This window comes from Emys orbicularis, chromosome 9 (genome assembly GCF_028017835.1).
Source record: "Emys orbicularis isolate rEmyOrb1 chromosome 9, rEmyOrb1.hap1, whole genome shotgun sequence".
Taxonomy (NCBI): domain Eukaryota; kingdom Metazoa; phylum Chordata; order Testudines; family Emydidae; genus Emys; species Emys orbicularis.
In genome coordinates, this window is record NC_088691.1 from 54218794 (window position 1) to 54238565 (window position 19772).

At 48.2% G+C, this 19772-nt stretch overlaps 1 protein-coding gene across 2 annotated transcripts in view; it reads left to right on the top strand.

The window, feature by feature from the left end:
* The first annotated feature begins 3876 nt into the window (after positions 1–3876).
* Positions 3877–19772, top strand: part of PFKL (phosphofructokinase, liver type) — a 44148-nt gene continuing 28252 nt past the window's right edge. Inside the window, exons 1-2 of one of the 2 annotated variants that reach the window (XM_065411023.1) lie at positions 3877–3964; positions 18917–18990. In XM_065411023.1, the coding sequence (XP_065267095.1) occupies positions 3877–3964; positions 18917–18990 (162 nt within the window). The remainder of the gene's footprint in view (positions 3965–18916; positions 18991–19772) is intronic. The other variant, XM_065411024.1, reaches the window with a different exon arrangement.

The following is a 19772-nucleotide window of genomic DNA, read 5'->3' on the forward strand; positions in this document are numbered from 1 at the left end:
CACTCTGATGCGGAAACTACAGAACCCGAACCACCAAAAAAGAAAATGAACCTTCTGCTGGTGACATCTGACTCAGATGATGAAAATGAACATGCGTTGATCCGCAGTTCTTTGGATCGTTATCAAGCAGAACGCATCATTAGCATGGACGCATGTCTTCTGGAATGGTGGTTGAAGCATGAAGGGACATATGAATCTTTAGCGCATCTGGCACATAAATATCTTGTGACACCGCCTACAACAGTGCCATGCGAATGACTGTTCTCACTTTCAGGTGACATTGCAAACAAGAAGCAGGTAGCATTATCTCCTGCAAATGTAAACAAGCTTGTTTGTCTCAGAGACTCGCTGAAAAAGAAGTAGGACTGAGTGAACTTATAGCCTCTAAAGTTTTACATTGTTTTGTTTTTGAATGCAGTCATTTTTTGTACATAATTCTACATTTGTAAGTTCAACTTTCATGATAAAGAGATTGAACTACAGTACTTGTATGAGGTGAATTGAAAAATACTATTTCTTTTGTTTATCTTTTTTACAGTGCAAATATTTGTAATAAAAATAATATAGAGTGAGCACTGTACACTTTGTATTGTGTTGTAATTGTAAGCAGAGTCAGGATGAGCTCTACCCTGACATCTGGTGGTGAATTGTGGGAGAGTTGTGGAAAAAAACTTCAGGGGCTGATCTTGTTTGCATAGGCACACCCACCCCACCTAGCATGAGCCCAAATGGTCACTTTGGCTGCTGTGGGATCCCCAGTTTCTCTGTTATTGGGGCAAGAAGAACAAAGTGTTGTTACCCTGATTATGTGAATCAAGGACAATGAAACTGTTTTATGACAGAGGGACTCGCCATCAACTAAGTAGCACTCGCTAGACAAGGGACATGGGTTCCAAAACCCAGTGAATTGAGAGAGGCTGGGGATAGAGATTTGTACCCGATAGTATGGGCCCCTCTTTGAGGGCCTGAAATACCAGTTGCTTCTTCTCTCTCTACTGTGGAATATCAGAGCTAATTTTAATTCCATTAGGAGTCTAGTTACAGGCTGCTGAGCTGAATTCATTTTGGGCCAATGGTGCACCAGCACTGAGGCTCCCCTACTACAAGCTGACATCACTAAAAAGCTAAAATTACTGAGTGCTGGGGGGGGGGGCCTGAAGATATGTTGCTGAGCAGCTGGTGGACTGGCTCATGATGAAGGCTGCAGCAGAACCCCATGGAGAGGCGGGGCAGTTGGCCTTGGACCACGTAAGGCTTCCCCCCTCCACACCCCCAGGCTGGGAGGTAAAACTCTGAGGTAAAACTCTGCAGATAAACTTTTGAACTCTGGGGCTGCACTGACCAGGGACAGAGACTTTTGGGTTGTTGGACTTTTGGGTTGCTAGACTCAAGAGACTTTTGGGGTGTTGGAGTTTTGGGACTTTGGGTGATTTTTTGGGTTGCTCTACTTAAGACCCAGAGGGGAAAAGGATACTGCCAAACTTACTTGGGGGGGGGGTGTCTTTTGCTCATGGTTTGTTATGAATCCTGTTTGTGGTGTTTCCCCATATAATGCCGCATTGTTTCCCTCCTTTATTAAAAGGATTTTGCTACACTCAGACTCCGTGCTTGCGAGAGGGGAAGTATTGCCTCTTAGAGGCACCCGGGGGGGTGATATGTAATTGTCCGAGGTCCCTGGGTGGGGGCTCGAGCCGGTTTTGCATTGTGTTATTGAAACGGAACCCCTAGATACTGAACCCGGCCCTTGTTGCTGTCAACTCAGATGGGCAGAACAGTTACATAATTGAAATCAATATATTTGAAAATGTAGAAAACATCCAAAAATATTTAAATAAATGGTATTCTATTATTGTTTAACAGTGCGATTAATTATGATTAATTTTTTTAATTGCTTGACAGCCCTACTTGTTTTATTATAAGTACTAACAAGTGCTGTGTGAGTAATGGTGATTTAAGATAACACTGGTAAACTGGGGTTCACTGCACCTCTGGGGCGGAGGATGTGCTATTTCTGTGAGTAGCCAACGTCAAGGGCTGGATATCCCAGGGGAATGATTCAATGGGACATAGATTCACCTATTGTTAATCTGCAAGGAATAGTCCAGAGGAGAGTGCTTGTGTGGCGGAAAGGCTGGTGGTCTTTGGGTGCTAACACCCAGCTCCAATGGGCCAGTCTACCTCTCGCTAGAGGGACAGGGTAACAATGTGACATAGTCCAGGGTACCACAAGAACTATCAAAAGCTCCTCTGGGTAAGGCTATTGGGGAATGAAGGGTGTGTTCAGGATGAAGATCGTGGATGGAGTGGAAGAGGCCTTGAGACCTGGCTGGGAGAGGGTGACTGTTGCTCTTGGTGGGGGCTGCTTCAGGGGAGCTGGACTGCAGAGGCCCTGGAGAGGAGCAGAGCAGACAGCATGTACGGTGAGGAGGAGGAGGCAGGTGGGACAGTAGTAGTAGTCAGGGGAATAGATAGGAGGGATTGAGGAAGCCAATGGCATGGGCAAATGCCAAGGGGGAAGATGCTCATGGGGAGAGACTGGCCGAGGCTGCGGGAGGGGAGGGCCAGCAGGGTGTAGTGCAGTTTCAGAGCAGGCTGGAGGCTGGCTCCTCTTGTGAAGGTGTTGGGGGTTTCTTTGAGGCTGAAGACTGAGGGGTCAAACATAGTGATTGCTTTGTTCAATTGCTCGCCCACAGATGATATGGTGGCGGTGCTGGGTGTGGTACTGAATGGGGCCAGGTCTGTAACGGGGACAGTGTCTGGGACTGGGTGTCACTGCTAGGCAGGGGGTTGTTGGGGTTGAGGTGTCTCTGCAAAGGGGCTGGGTGTAACTGGCAGGGAGAAGAAGCGGGTTGGGGCGTCTCTGGACAGGGGGCTGAGGGTTGCTGGGGCCAGGGTGGCTCTGCAGGGGGACTGGGTGTCAGTGGCAGACAGAGGGTTGGTGGGGTCAGGGTGTCTCTGGACAGGGTAGGGGCTGGGTGTTACTGGCAGGTGGGGATTGCTGGGGCCATAGTGTCTCTGCAGGGGAGTGCCAGTGGGGAGCAGGAGGTTGCTGAGTGTATCCGCAGGGGGACTGGGTATCATTGAAATGCAGGGGGGTTGCTGGGGCAGGTATCACTGCAGGGAGGTGTCACTGGGAAGCAGGAGGTTGCTGAGTGTATCCGCAGGGGGACTGGGTATCATTGAAATGCAGGGGGGTTGCTGGGGCAGGTATCACTGCAGGGAGGTGTCACTGGGAAGCAGGAGGTTGCTGGGGTGTATCCGCAGGGGGGCTGGGTATCATTGGAAAGCAGGGGTTTGCCGGGGCTGGGGTGTCACTGCAGGGAGGTGGCAGGGGGTTCAGGACTGCCTCTATATGGAGGCGGGGTATCATTAGCAGGTGGGGGTTGCTGGGGCGGGGGTGTAAGTAGGAGGCAGGGGGGTCGGGGCTGTCTCTATATGGGTGTCTGGCAGGTGGGGGTTGCTGGGGCGGGGGGAACTGCAGGGGGGTGTCAGTGCCCGGAGCGGTCTCTATATGGGGGCGGGGTGTCAGTGGCAGGTAGGGGTTGCTTGTGAGGGAGTGTCACTGCAGGGGGTGTCAGTGCCGGAGGAGGGGGGGGGGGGGTCGGGGCTGTCTCTATATGGGTGTCAGTGGCAGGTGGGGGTTGCTGGGGAGGGGGTGTCACTGCAGGGGGGTGTCAGTGGCCTGAGGGGGGGTTCGGGGCTGTCTCTATATGGGGGCTGGGGTGTCTCCACACGCGGGGCTGGCAGTCCCGGACGCAGAAGCAGCGGGGCGGGGGCCCGGGCAGGGCGGAGCGAGGCTGAAGGTCGCGGGGAGGCGGCGCTCGGCTGGCTACTGCCCGTGCTGTGCTGGCGGCGGGGAGGCGCTGAGTTGGCGGGATGGCGGCGGCGCTAGACCTGGAGAAGCTGCGGATGTCGGGGGCCGGTATGGCCCTGGCGGTGCTCACCAGCGGGGGGGACGCACAAGGTGAGCCCCCCACTCCATCCCTCCAGGGGGACTGCGTCCAGCCCCCCCAAGCCTCCTCCGCTCCCCGGGGTGCGTCCCGCCCGCCCCCCAAGTCTCCTCGCTTCCCCGGGGGGCTGCGTCCCGCCCCCACCTCCTCGCTTCCCCGGGGGGCTGCGCCCAGCCCGGCCCCTCCCCGCGGGGCTGCGCCCAATCCGCCCCCCCGACCCTGGGGAGGGGGCTACACGGGCCCTTCTCGGGCTCGCTCCTCGCGCGCGCTCCCCCCTCCCCTGAGGGGGCCCGAGGGTCTCGGTTCGCACGTGCCCAAACCCGAGTCACGTGTGCTGTTGGTGAACGTGCCTCTAGTCATGGCGACCGGCCTGAGCAATAGATCCCAGAGGCGAGGTTCCGCCCTCTGAACAACCTCGCGGAGGAGGGGGCGTCTTTGCTAATCGCCCCCAGAGCGCTCGATGGTCGGGTGGGCAGGTCCATCGCAGAGCCTGTGGGGGGGGCCAGACACCACCAGTCGATCCCTGAGCCCTTCCCAGCCCAGGTGGCATGGCAGTGCCTGGGTCCTGGAGGGCAGAGGGGGACATGCTGGGGGCCCTGCTTGGGCAGAGGGCCTGGCCAGTGGCATAGAGGTCAGGGCAATGCAGGGGAGCCAGGTGGGGATCCCCTCTCGCCCTGACACCCACAGGTGCAACACCCAGGCATCTCGCGTGCCAGGCCTTGCCTGTCGCCATGGTGCCCTGCACTGGTCACACAGACTGTGCAGCTGGAGCTGCGAGCGCTCAGCACCTCTGAGAGCCAGGCCCCAGCGACCCTCAGCTCTGCCATAGGGCTGTATTAGCCCCACAGCTGCCGTGAGGGGCACAAACCCAGCAGGGTGAAACGTATGAGGCACGTTGCCCCGCTGCCCCCAGCAGCTGTGCCTACTGCCTGGCTGTGGCCTGCCGGTTCGTCTAGTGGCCGCTGTGGGGTTACGCTGCCCTACTGGCTTCTCTTATATAGTTGCCAAGTGTGTGAGCCAGACCAGATGGTGGCCCAGGAGTGACCTGCAGTGAAACTGACTAGGGATTGGAAATAAAGGGAACAGTCTACAGCTGTCCCTACCAGGAGATCAGTGCATTACCACTTTATGGCATAGCTGTTGAATCTGTGATTAGGGTGATGGTAATACTCGGTGTTTACACTGATAGAGATTTCAGAGTAATGAAAGATCTGCTAGGTTACAGTCAGGATGTAAAGAAACGGAGTTCCTATATTGTATCTTTTTTGTTTTAAAATGTAATCTTCAGGAGCATTTGGCATCTTAAATGGTTCTTTCTTTCTTTTTTTTTTTTTTTTTTTAATCAGTTTACCTTTAATATGGGTAAAAAAAAATCAGGCCACTAACATGCCGTTTGCTGCCATCACATTGTCCACTCTGCTTGTGTGAGCTACACCTTTCCTGTGTCTGTCTGGTGTATTTCAATTGTCAGCTCTTTGGGACAGGGACTATCTAGTATTCTGTTTGTACAGTGCCTAGCACAATGGGGCCCTGGTCTTGGTTAGTCCTTAGGCACTACTGTAATAACTGTGATTAATAATAATAAGCACTGAAACATCAAGAAATAGCAAGAGTGCATCTAAACTAGTAGAAGAAGAAGAATTAGTAGGGGAAGCAAAAGTGGATGGGAACCTGGGAGGCAGTGACCATGAGATGGTTGAGTTCAGGATCCTGACACAAGGAAGAAAGGAGAGCAGCAGAATACGGACCTTGGACTTCAGAAAAGCAGACTTTGACTCCCTCAGGGAACAGATGGGCAGGATCCCCTGGGAGAATAACATGAAGGGCAAAGGGGTCCAGGAGAGCTGGCTGTATTTTAAAGAATCCTTATTGCGGTTGCAGGAACAAACCATCCCGATGTGTAGAAAGAATAGTAAATATGGCAGGCGACCAGCTTGGCTAAACAGTGAAATCCTTGCTGATCTTAAATGCAAAAAAGAAGCTTACAAGAAGTGGAAGATTGGACAAATGACCAGGGAGGAGTATAAAAATATTGCTCAGGCATGCAGGAGTGAAATCAGGAAGGCCAAATCACACTTGGAGTTGCAGCTAGCAAGAGATGTTAAGAGTAACAAGAAGGGTTTCTTCAGGTATGTTAGCAACAAGAAGAAAGTCAAGGAAAGTGGGGGCCCCTTACTGAATGAGGGAGGCAACCTAGTGACTGAGGATGTGGAAAAAGCTAATGTACTCAATGATTTTTTTGCCTCTGTCTTCACAAACAAGGTCAGCTCCCAGACTGCTGCACTGGGCAGCACAATATGGGGAGAAGGTGACCAGCCCTCTGTGGAGAAAGAAGTGGTTTGGGACTATTTAGAAAAACTGGACATGCACAAGTCCATGGGGCCAGATGCGCTGCATCCGAGGGTGCTAAAGGAGTTGGCGGATGAGATTGCAGAGCCATTAGCCATTATTTTTGAAAACTCATGGCGATCGGGGGAGGTCCCGGATGACTGGAAAAAGGCTAATGTAGTGCCCATCTTTAAAAAAGGGAAGAAGGAGGATCCGGGGAACTACAGGCCAGTCAGCCTCACTTCAGTCCCTGGAAAAATCATGGAGCAGGTCCTCAAGGAATCAATTATGAAACATTTAGAGGAGAGGAAAGTGATCAGGAACAGTCAGCATGGATTCACCAAGGGGAAGTCGTGCCTGACTAACCTGATTGCCTTCTATGATGAGATAACTGGCTCTGTGGATGAGGGGAAAGCAGTGGATGTGTTATTCCTTGACTTTAGCAAAGCTTTTGATACCGTCTCCCACAGTATTCTTGCCGCCAAGTTAAAGAAGTATGGGCTGGATGAATGGACTGTAAGGTGGATAGAAAGCTGGCTAGATCGTCGGGCTCAACGGGTAGTGATCAATGGCTCCATGTCTAGTTGGCAGCCAGTTTCAAGCGGAGTGCCCCAAGGGTCGGTCCTGGGGCCGGTTTTGTTTAATATCTTTATTAATGATCTGGAGGATGGTGTGGACTGCTCTCTCAGCAAGTTTGCCGATGACACTAAGCTAGGAGGCGTGGTAGATACACTAGAGGGTAGGGATCGGATACAGAGGGACCTAGACAAATTAGAGGATTGGGCCAAAAGAAACCTGATGAGGTTCAACAAGGACAAGTGCAGAGTCCTGCACCTAGGACGGAAGAATCCCATGCACAGCTACAGACTAGGGACCGAATGGCTAGGTAGCAGTTCTGCAGAAAAGGACCTAGGGGTCACAGTGGACGAGAAGCTGGATATGAGTCAACAGTGTGCTCTTGTTGCCAAGAAGGCTAACAGCATTTTGGGCTGTATAAGTAGGGGCATTGCCAGCAGATCGAGGGACGTGATCGTTCCCCTTTATTCAACATTGGTGAGACCTCATCTGGAGTACTGTGTCCAGTTTTGGGCCCCACACTACAAGAAGGATGTGGAAAAATTGGAAAGAGTCCAGCGGAGGGCAACAAAAATGATTAGGGGTCTGGAGCACATGACTTATGAGGAGAGGCTGAGGGAACTGGGATTGTTTAGTCTCCAGAAGAGAAGAATGAGGGGGGATTTGATAGCAGCCTTCAACTACCTGAAGGGGGGTTCCAAAGAGGATGGAACTCGGCTGTTCTCAATGGTGGCAGATGACAGAACAAGGAGCAATGGTCTCAAGTTGCAGTGGGGGAGGTCTAGGTTGGATATTAGGAAACACTATTTCACTAGGAGGGTGGTGAAGCACTGGAATGCGTTACCTAGGGAGGTGGTGGAGTCTCCTTCCTTGGAGGTTTTTAAGGCCTGGCTTGACAAAGCCCTGGCTGGGATGATTTAGTTGGGAATTGGTCCTGCTTTGAGCAGGGGGTTGGACTAGATGACCTCCTGAGGTCCCTTCCAACCCTGATATTCTATGATTCTATGATTCTATAAACTCTACCCCTCATAAGAGTCTATAATGATATGAGCACAGGGTGCTGTTCTTATTAAGGCATAGATTCCTTTGATTTAAAGAAACATTGCTTAACACAGCAGCAAGGGCATAGTGGAATCTGCAGCCTGCCACTGTCTGCTCTGACCTCTGCAGTCCAATGCCCTCCTTCCAAACTGAAGAATGAGCTTTAGTGTCTGTATCTGCCCCCTGATGTAATAACAACAGCTGCTCCACACATGCTATTTCTAAAATAAGGGGAATATTAGGGTGCCAATTCCATCTTCACAATCGCAGCCCTGTGAGCACTAAAGTGGTTTAAAATAAAGAGCTAGAACAGATTTTATAATGGTGACAGTGTCATTTATATTTTCATTCTCACACTCCAACAGGGCGGAACCAGCTGTGCCCAGGTATTCCAGAAATTTCACCTTGAGACTGAGAGCAGTTCTGGAAAACTTGAGCCTGAAAGGTGAAAGTTTTGGAAAACTATCAGCAACTGAAAACAAGGGGAAAAAATATAAACATTTGCATAGTAACCCCATGTTTTCAGTTGACTCCTCCCTCCATAATCTGTTTTCATTTCTTATTGAGTAATCTGTCTAAGTTAGATTGTAAAACTTTATGGTAGAGACTTCGTCTTTTCACTTGTCTAAAACGGCCATCCACACCAGCAGTGCTATATAGATCATCATAATACTCATAGTTATGTCCCTTGGGGAAAAAAAAAAAAACAATTCCTCTTTCCTTATTGTTTACATCTTTCAAATACGTGTAGTTATCATATTCCCCCATTAGCAGTCATTTGGCAAAGTTCTGTACACTTTAGATCTCCTAATCTGGCCTTAATTCCTAATTTCTTGGCTTCTTTGTGCCTCAATTTCTGAATCCTACTGTTGCAGTAAAATTTATTTGCAAGCAATATGAACATGTTGAGCACTATGGGCCAGATCTTCAACCTGTGTAAATCAGAATAGATCCCTTGATTTCAGTGAAGTTACGCTGATTTACACGAGCTGAGGATCTGACTCAACATGTTTATTGTATAGATAATGCACCCCCTACTATTATAAATATCACAACCCCTTTTTACATTCCTCTTCTTCCCTAATGGCAATGGTAGTGATAGGTTGGAAAACAGAGATCTGGTGGTGCCTAAATTAATCTTGCTAAGCTTTGTTTTAGGGTGTTGGACTTATGAAACCAGAGAAGGAGGAACCTGCCTGCCTGATAGAAAATACCCCATTTCTCCAAATATCGATTCAGGGAAGCACTTAAGCACATATTTAAAGTTAGGTCTATAAGCATGTGCTAAAATGCTTTCCTGAATCGGGGCCCTAGCGATCAGCCCAGCACTTACTGATATCCTGCCAATGCATTTTCTCTTGCAGATCCACATGGCTGGGATTACTGTATTTTTCCTCTGTGCAGTTTCATTCTCAGCCATAGGATAAACTTGTAGACAGCTTGTTTAAATCTCATGTGGATTAGTTTGTTTTACGTGCTGCAGTCCAAGGATTAGCTAAAAAGTCAACATTAGATTCTGCTAAGTGCTGGAATTCTGGGACAAGTTTCAGAGGGGTAGCCGTGTTAGTCTGTTTCAGCACAAACAACGAGTAGTCTTGTGGCGCCTTAAAGACTAACAAATTTATTAGAGCATAATCTTTCGTGCGCTATGACCCACTTCTTCAGATGTAGAAGTGAGTCATAGCCCACGAAAGATTATGCTGTAATAAATGTTAGTCTTTACGGTGCCAGAAGACTCCTCGTTGGAATTCTGGGAGTGGCTCTGCCCTGAAGGAGATCTTTCTAAGACTCCTCTGGCCTGTAGACAAGTGCTTGCACAATCTGTTCTAGCAACTTCACTCCTACTTCACTGATGTTTGTCTGGCAGGGCAAAGAGCATGTTAATGATGAAAGTACAGTACATAGCTGTAGTTACTGCAAACACTAGCAAACTAGCAGTCCTGCAAACACTAGCAAGTGAATAACTGAATAGCCCCGGGGAAGTTAATAAATGCAGTAAAGCTACTCATGTGTGTAAGTGTTTGCGAGATCTGGCCCAGTGTAACTAAACCGGTGGTTTTCAACCTGTGGTCCACGGACTTCTGGGGATCTGCAGACCATGTCTAAGATTTCCAAAGGGGTCTGCACCTCCATTTGAAAATTTGTAGGGGTCTGCAAATGAATAAAAGGTTGAAAACCACTGCTCTAGACCTGATAACAGCTAGGCACTGGCAGGTGACAAGTTGTTATTGCTGCTCCTGATTGGTTGAGAACTGCACTTATGCTGTTTACCTTCTTTCCCCCACCCTAAGCCATTAGTCTGTCTGTCTCATTCACCTAGATTGTAAACTCTTGGGGGGATGGGCTGTCGCTTCTGTGTTTATGCCTAGAATGATGAGGCTCCAATCCGGTTGGCCTCAGGTACTACTGTAATGTTCATGTTCATGTGACACCACTGTATTCTCCGATAGTCTGAGCTGCTTATGTCCTAGTTTTGCTGCCAGAGTCAGTCACAGCACAAAGAACAGCTAACTAAGGCGTGAACAAACTGTTCCATTTCTAACCCTTTTTTCCATCTGCCTTTGCTCAGGGTAGCTGGCATGGCACTCTGCCTGTCGAGGAGCCCCAGGAGGGCTGCAGCTCACATTTCTCTGGATTGCAAGGCAGTGGTAAATCTCTGGGGTTGTTTGACCATACAGCACTGCTTCTCTTCATAAACCCCCATCTCCATTTTTCTTTCTTGTGGCATCTTTGTGGGCAAGCTTGTAACTTTGAGCAGTGCTTTTGCATGTCACCTCTAAACAAAGGTTAGAAGGATCCCCTTTGGCAGATACTTGAGAAATCCTCTTGTTCAATTTCCTGCAGCATCGGGGTTCTGCAGAATCTGAGCTGTTACTTTAAAAAAAAAAATGTTTCTAGCACCAGTGTATTTTGTCATAGCTGGTAGCCTAAACCACCTGGCTGGTATATGCCAGGTACATTTTCAAGGCCTGCCCCTTGATAAAAGGTGATTGTATGTCTGGGCAGGGATTCACCTGGCCAGCGGTGTTTTTGCTTTAAGTGACTGGCTTAATTTTTTTAACAAAGAAAAGTGATTTTTATTGCATTTTAACACACACAAATATATTGGGTCAGATTAATCTCTGGCGATGTCACTGGAGTCAGCCCATCATGAATACAAATGAAAGGCTGGCTTGTTTGGCAGTGTGGTCTCCTGAGCCAAAGTTAATACAGCCTGAATCTTCATAGGAAGCATCAGGATATGGAGGTATGTTCAAAGAACTGCTAGCCATCCTGTTCCCCATTGGCACAACTCTAACCCCAAGGGACAGACACTGAAGTTTGCTCTTGTCGGAGAATAACAGAGTTCTCACTTTTTGTTTGGGTACAGCAAATCAGATACTTTATTTTCTTTCTCTCTATCAATTGCATAGAGGGAGAGAGCTAAGCAGGTCTCTCAACAGGTAAACAATTACAGCAAGCATTTATACCTTTTGTTACAGACAATAATGAGCAACAACTGCATTTTGTTTATACATAGGTCATTCTGATATCTTGTTTTGCTCACTAATGTAGACTCTTAGTCTACATTCCATATTATCTACACATTATCTACACAAGGTCGCAACAACTTCTCACACAGTTCTTTCCCACTCGCCTCACACATTCCTCGCTTCTACAAATCTCGCATTATTAGGGTTACAGTTAGCCTAACTCTTGCTAACGAACTGTCATGCATTGCATCCCCTTCATGTCAGTTCTTTCTCTGCTTCCACACTCTGTATGAAATGGCAGTGCCAAACACAGGACTGCCTGATGTGAGCAGTTGCTGTGGGATCTGAAACTGAAATTGCCCAATCAGGTGGGAAAACAGCTGAGACTTGCTACATTATCTTCCAAGGGCCTAAAATAGACTTGGGTTGAAAGGAGCATGCATAGAGAAAGGGAGGAACCAAACAGTTCTAGCGTTGTGATAAGTAACAGGAAAAGGGGATAGATGTGAAGGAAGAGCGTTAAGGGGAACCTGCTCTATGCTACATAATGTTAATCAGCACTCGTGGTCAGATGTGGTAACTAAGGGTATGTCTACAACAGGGGTTGGCAACCTTTCAGAAGTGGTGTGCCGAGTCTTCATTTATTCACTCTAATTTAAGGTTTCGTGTGCCAGTAATACATTTTAACGTTTTTAGAAGGTCTCTTTCTATAAATCTATAATATATAACTAAACGATTGTTGTATGTAAAGTAAATAAGGTTTTTAAAATGTTTAAGAAGCTTCATTTAAAATTAAATTAAAATGCAGAGCCCCCCAGACCGGTGGCCAGGGCCCGGGAAGTGTGAGTGCCTGAAAATCAGCTCACGTGCCGACTTCGGCACGCGTGCCATAGGTTGCCTACCCCTGGTCTACAATATGACATTAGGTGGATTTTATAGAAGTCGATTTTTCGAAATCGATTTTTATACAGTCGATTGTGTATGTCCCCACTAAGCGCATTAAGTCGGCGGACTGCGTCCTCACTACCGTGGCTAGCATCGACTCACGGAGCAGTGTACTGTGGGAAGCTATCCCACAGTTCCCACAGTCTCCGCTGCCCATTGCAATTCTGGGTTAAGCTCCCAATGCCTGATGGTGCAAAAACATTGTCACGGGTGGTTTTGGGTACATGTCGTCAGTCTCCCCTCCCTCCGTCCCTCTCTCCGTCCCTCCGTGAAAGCAACTGCAGACAATCATTTCGCACCTTTTTTCCTGGGTTACCTGTGCAGACGCCATAGCACGGCAAGCATGGAGCCCGCTCAGCTCACCGCTGCTGTTGCGAGCATTGTAAACACCTCGCACATTATACTGCAGTATGTGCAGAACCTGGCTAAGAGACGGCAGCACGAGGACGATTGTGAGGAGGACATGGACACAGACGTTCCTGAAAGCACGGGATGTGGCAATTGGGACATCATGGTGGCAGTGGGGCTGGTTGATACAGTGGAACGCCGATTCTGGGCCCAGCAAACAAGCACAGACTGGTGGGACCACATAGTGTTGCAGGTATGGGATGATTCCCAGTGGCTGCGAAACTTTCGCATGCGTAAGGCCACTTTCCTGGAACTCTGTGAGTTGCTTTCTCCCACCCTGTAGTGCAGGAATACCAAGATGAGAGCTGCCCTGACAGTTGAGAAGCGAGTGGTGATAGCCCTGTGGAAGCTTGCATCGCCTGACTGCTATCGATCAGTCGGGAATCAATTTGGAATGGGCAAATCTACTCTGGGGACTGCTGTGATTCAAGTAGCCAATGGAATCACTGACATTCTGCTATCAAGGGTAGTGACTCTGGGAAATGTGCAGGTCATAGTGGATGGCTTTGCTGCAATGGGTTTCCCTAACTGTGGTGGGGTGATGGAACCCATATCCCTATCTTGGCACCAGGCCACCTTGCCAACCAGTATATAAACCGCAAGGGGTACTTCTCAATGGTGCTGCAAGCACTGGTGGATCACAAGGGACGTTTCACCGACATCAGTGTGGGATGGCTGGGAAAGGTGTATGACGCTCGCATCTTTAGGAACTCCGGGCTGTTTGGCAGCTGCAAGAAGGGACTTACTTCCCAGACCAGAAAATTACTGTTGGGGATGTTGAAATGCCAATAGTTATCCTTGGAGACCCAGCCTACCCCTTGCTCCCATGGCTCATGAAGCCATACACAGGCAGCCTGGACAGTAGTAAGGAGCAGTTCAACTATAGGCTGAGCAAGTGCAGAATGGTGGTAGAATGTGCCTTTGGACGTTTAAAAGCTCACTGGCGTTGTTTGCTGACTAGGTTAGACCTCAATGCAACCAATATTCCCATTGTTATTACTGCTTGCTGTGTGCTCCATAATATCTGTGAGCGTAAGGGGGAGATGTTTATGGTGGGGTGGGAGGTTGAGGCAAATTGCCTGACTGCCAATTTTGAACAGCCAGACACCAGGGCGATTAGAAGAGCACAGGTAGGTGCGCTGCACATCAGAGAGGCTTTGAAAACCAGTTTCGTGACTGGCCAGGCTTCGGTGTGACAGTTGTGTGTGTTTCTCCTTGATGCAAACCGGCCCCCTTTGTTGATTTTAATTCCCTGTAAGCCAATCACCCTCCCCCCTTCGATCACAGCTGGCAAAGGAAATAAAGTCACTATTGTTTTGAAACCATGCATTCATTCTTTATTAATTAAAAAAAAAGGGAGATAACTGATAAGGTAGCCCGGGTGGGGTGGGGGAGGAGGGGAGAAGGGAAGGGCAAGGCCACATTGCTTATTGTAGCCACACTACAAATCAAAACTGTTTGAATGACAGCCTTCTGTTGCTTGGGCCATCCTCTGGAGTGGAGTGGCTGGGTGCCCGGAACCTCCCCCCCTGTGTTCTTGGGCGTCTAGGTGAGGAGGATATGGAACTTGGGGAGGAAGGCAGGCGGTTGTACAGTGGATGCAGCGGCGGTCTGTGCTCTTGTTGGCTTTCCTGCTCCACCAGACACCTGAGCATGTCCGTTTGCTCCCCCATTAACCTCAGCATTGCATCCTGCCTCTTCTCATCGCGCTCACTTAATGCTTTCCTGGACTCTGCCACTGAATGCCTCCATGCATTCAGCTGTGCCCTATCAGTGCGGGAGGACTGCATGAGCTCGGAAAACATGTAATCACGAGTGGGTTTTTTTCACCTTCTAATCTGTGATAACCTCAGGGACGGAGATGATAGGGGGAGCATAGAAACATTTGCACCTGCGGAAAAGGGAGAGTAAAATTTAAAATGATACATTTCTGAGAGCAAAAGGGAGACTCTTTCACAGTGAATCAAGCAATTCACAGCAGACAGCACATGTGCTTTAGGTACAAGGTCGCATTTTGCCTTTTATATTGAGCGCCTCCCGGTATGGTGACACATCACACACAGCTGGGCAACAGAATTCTGTTTCCAGGCAGCCATGATAAGCCAAAGGGTACGCGGGTTTGGCTTCTAACACCTTCATAACATGTGGGAATGTTTTCAAACTGCAGCACCCTCCTTTCCCATAGCAAGCAATGCCGGTTGGGTTTGCCATTTAAAAGGAGGGGCTGCGGTTTTCGGGTGGATGTGCAGCACACCCCTCCCCCCACCCCTCCGCATGGCTATTTGGGATGATCCCTTCACCCCTCCCCCCACCACGTGGCTATTCTCAGGGATGATCCCTTTTAGCCAAGCGCAAACAGCCCAGCATGAATGGGGTCCTTTTACTGTTCCCTTACAAAAATTCCCCTATTTCAACTGGGTGACTATGAATGATATCACTCCTCCTGAGGCTGACACAGAAAGATATAGACCGAATGTTGTTTGAAAGCGACCAAAACCCAGGACCATTCCTTGCCATGCTTTGTGCTGCAATGATTCCAGACTACTTGCTACTGGCTTGGCGTGGTAAAGTGTCCTACCATGGAGGACGAAATAAGGCAGCCCTCCCCAGAAACCTTCTGCAAAGGCTTTCAGAGTACCTCCAGGAGAGCGTCATGGAGATGTCCCTGGAGGATTCCTGCTCCATCCCCAGACACGTTAACAGACTTTTTCAGTAGCTGTACTGGCCATGAATGCATCCCAAGTCTTCAGGGCAAATCAGACATTAAACACTATTGCTTTTAAACCCTGTAGTGTAGTTAAAAATGTGCACTCACCAGAGGGGCCTTTTCCACCTTCAGGATCTGGGATCCCACCTTGGGAGGGTATTGGCTCCAGGGTGATGAAAAGGTCCTGGCTGCCGGGGAGAACGGATTCACCGCTTGCCTGCTGCGCATTCTCCTCCTCCTCCTTCTCCTCTTCCTCATCCACAAAATCCTCCTCTGAGTTGCGTGAGGCTCCCCCCTTGCAGGTGTCCATGGACAGTGGTGGGGTAGTGGTAGGGTCCCCCCCTAGAATGCCATGCAGCTGATCATAGAAGCGGCATGTATGGGGCTTTGACCCGGAGTGACCGTTTGCCTCCTTTGTCTTTTGGTAGGCTTGCCTGAGCTCCTTGACTTTCACGCGGCACTGCTGTGTGTCCCTGTTGTAGCCTCTGTCCATCATGCCCTGTGCGATTTTGGCATATATATTAGCATTTCTTCTTTTTGATCAGAGTTCTGCCTGCACAGATTCTTCTCCCCATACAGCAATCAGATCCATTGTCTCCCGTTCGCTCCATGCTGGAGCTCGTTTGCGATTCTGGGGGGACTGCATGGTCACCTGTGCTGCTGAGCTCGCCATGCTGACCAAACAGGAAATGAAATTCAAAAGTTCCTGGGGCTTTTCCTGTGTACCTGGCCAGTGCATCGGAGTTGAAAGTGTTGTCCAGAGCGGTCACATTGGAGCACTCTGGGATAGCTCCCGGAGGCCAATAACATCGATTTGCGCCTGCACTACCCCAAATTCGACCCAGCAAAGTCGATTTTAGCGCTACTCCCCTCGCCAGGGAGGAGTACAGAAGTTGATTTTAAGAGCCCTTTAGGTCGACGGAACGAGGTTGCTTGTGTAGACACATTCATTATAAAATCGACCTAACGCGGCTAAATTCGACCTAACCCTGTAGTGTAGACCAGAGTCTAGTGGGGACCCAGCCATGGAGAGGAGTATCTCACAGTCAGTTAACAGCCTTTCATCTCCAAGCAGTTGGAGTCAATCTGATTTAGGTCAAAAGTCAAATGATTCTGGAGGGCTCATCCTAGTCCATTGTGATATTCGTTCACAAGCACCACTCACTTTGATGCTCTCTAATCAGGAGTTGTCTGAGCCTGGAATAAATAGTAAGGCGGTTACAGATCCTTGGATTTACTAGACCACTAGTGAAGTACCTGCCTGTGTAACGCTGACTGACCCCGGTCATCAGCGGGCCAGATCGAACCAGGGACCTCTGGAGCTTAGTGCATGAGCCTCTACAGCAGGAGCTAAAAGCAAACTGGCTCTTAGCTAAGGCTGTAGAGCAGACTCATTTAACTCTCTCTCTAAGTGGGCTCGGTGCCACTAGATGGGACAGAACACCACACCCTGGAGGTGTGTGGGTTACACCTGCACTGTATCTGGCTCTAGGCAGGGGGAATTGATTTAAATCAAAGCGATTTAAATCACTGAGTGGGAAGCCTCAATTTAAATCTATTTTAATCAGCCTTTTCATTTGTACTTCAGTTATTTCTAAAGAAAGGTGCACACTCATTGGTTGATATAACCATTAAAATACGTTGATTTACAACTAACTAGAGCCTTGACGCTATATTTGGTACATCTTTTTGCTATCTAGGAGGGTACACTATAACTATATACATTTATTTAAGCAACTATATAGCTTAATATTTTCAGATTCTTATAAACTGTACATTTTTAGTATGCCAGAAAATGGTGAATGAGATATTGCTTATTTACTAACTGAGGCTTCCCACTCAGTGATTTAAATCGCTTTGATTTAAATCAATCCCCCCTGTCTAGAACCAGATACAGTGCAGGCAGGTACTTCACTAGTGGTCTAGTAAATCCAAGGATCTGTAACCATCTTACTATTTATTCCAGGCTCAGACAACTCCTGATTAGAGACAGCCAAAGTGAGTGGTGCTTGTGAACGAATTTCACAATGGACTAGGATGAGCCCTCCAGAATCATTTGACTTTTGGCCTAAATCAGATTGACTCCAACTGCTTGGAGATGAAAGGTTGTTAACTGACTGTGAGATACTTATACTAGATAATTAACTTTTTGTGCATGATTTGCATCAAGCTGCATTAGGATGGGTAACTGGAATTTAATTAAACACACACAACAGCATGTGAAGTTTATTTGTATTAAAACAACCTTAGATATTTTGGATACCTATCAAAACATGTTTCACATTTACAGTTAAATGATTTCTTAAACAGAGGAATTAACTGTATTTTTGTTATTTAAATCGGATTTATTTTGTTTAAATTATATTATATTTTCCTAAATAACAGTTTTAAAAAGAAAAGCTTATAACAAATAAAAAAATCCAACTTAATTTAAAAAAATCAGATTTTTTTTTAATTTTTAAAAAACTCCGATTTTTATCCACCCTCCTTCTAGTCCAGCACTTTCACAGGTGGTCACTTTAATTTTGGTTGTAACAAATGGGTTTGATTGTTTCTGTCTGGTGCACTCCCCATTCTCACATCTTTTCAGATAGGGGGAGGAATTGCAAAGCTTTAGGCGAGAAGCTTTATGGTGAAATTTGCTATGGTTGTCAATCTAATAGCAGTAGCTGAAAGAAACTAAAAAACAAAAACAACAAAAAACAAGCAAACACCCTGCCCCCCCCCCCCAAAAAACCTTTATTCTTAAAATTACTTTCTCATTTCCTTGGTCCTGCTCTCATGTCTCTCTCTCCTTCCTCACCTTAACTTTCACATGTTCCTTCCTCATCCCCTCTTGTTTATTCTCTCTCTCTCTCTCTCTCATTTCTACATTCCTTCCCCGCCTCTTCATTTCAGCCTCTTCTCTTTTTCCCCCAGAAGCCATCTGGGGTTCCCCATTTAACCCTGCCGGGCAGGCAAAAGGTTTAGCCGCATGCTGGAGAATACAAGAGCTAACACCTGCTGTCAAAGACAAAGAATATTGTGAGGGCAAGGTTTAGGTTGAAGCTAGCCACTGGGAAGGCCTGGTAATCTATATAATCACAGTGCAAGAGGAGTCTGGGGGGACTGAGGTACTGTGAGCCTATATATTCTATTTGGTCTGGTTTAGCTGTAGATGAGGAAGTGGTTATTTATAATGTGTTACTTTCTTGTACATGAAAACTACTTACCTGTATTAAGTGTAGCTAGCTTTCCTACTCCTGGTCTATGTATTTGTTGTTGAATTGCCTTAGTCCATCATTTTGATGGTGAGAAATAGTAATAAACCTATACTCTTACTCCCCCAACTTTGTGATTGCTATCGAGATTATAAATTGGGAAGCTTTGATCTAATAGCAACCTGAACCATATTGAAACTCAGGACTATAAGGACCGGTCCCTGTTTTGTGGCCCCTATGCCCAAGTGCTCAGTATTGACTGTGGTTTATTTTGTACTCCCTTTCCAGGTATGAATGCCGCCGTCCGTGCCGTGACTAGCATGGGAATATACGTTGGAGCAAAAGTTTTCCTGATCTATGAGGTTCGATTCAATATTTTTTTCTGTCATTCTCAAGGGGTAGAGATTGTATAGCTTTGTCCTGTAAATGGCTAAGTGCCACCTATGGAACTTGGAGGGGGAAATAAACTGGGGCTTGGTTATGCTGTGATAGTGCAGCATCCTTTCACCTCTAGTGACCTCTGCTCAGAGCCTGCCTGTGACAGGGAAGGATGATCGCACCCCTGCTTTGCAAATGATTACACGGAGGCGAAAGAGGAGAAGGGACTTGCCCTAGGTGGAACCCAGGAGTCGTGACTCCTAGTCGCCAGTGTGTTAACATCAAGTTGGCGTGACTGGTGGCTTCTTCCCGGGGGAAACCCCAAACTGGGATAGACGGGTTAGCTATAGCTCGTGACAGATTCAACTGGCAGAGCTGTTGGGCAGGAGGAGCTCTTTCTCTTAGCTCCTTGGTATCGGGATCCCTACAATCATGGACATTTCTTTTCAAGGGTCCCCTCTCCCCTCCCCCCTTCACTCCCACGGTCTTGCTCAGCTTCATTTGTGGTGACTTCAGTTTAAGGCAGAGAGTTGCCAGGTTCTTGGCACAGTTACTGCTGGGTTTGCAGCCGGGTTGTGCGGCCGCATCCAGTTGGGATTGACAGAGATGGATTAAGTTTTTGTGGGGCCATGGGCCAGAGCAAGTGGGGGGCCCCTCCCCACTCCCCCGCGCTCCTGCCAGGGAAAGGGGGTTGGGCATGGGGGCATGCCATCCCACCCCTCTCGCCTGGTGCGCCAGCGGGGTGGGTGGGGTGGGGGCTTCCCCT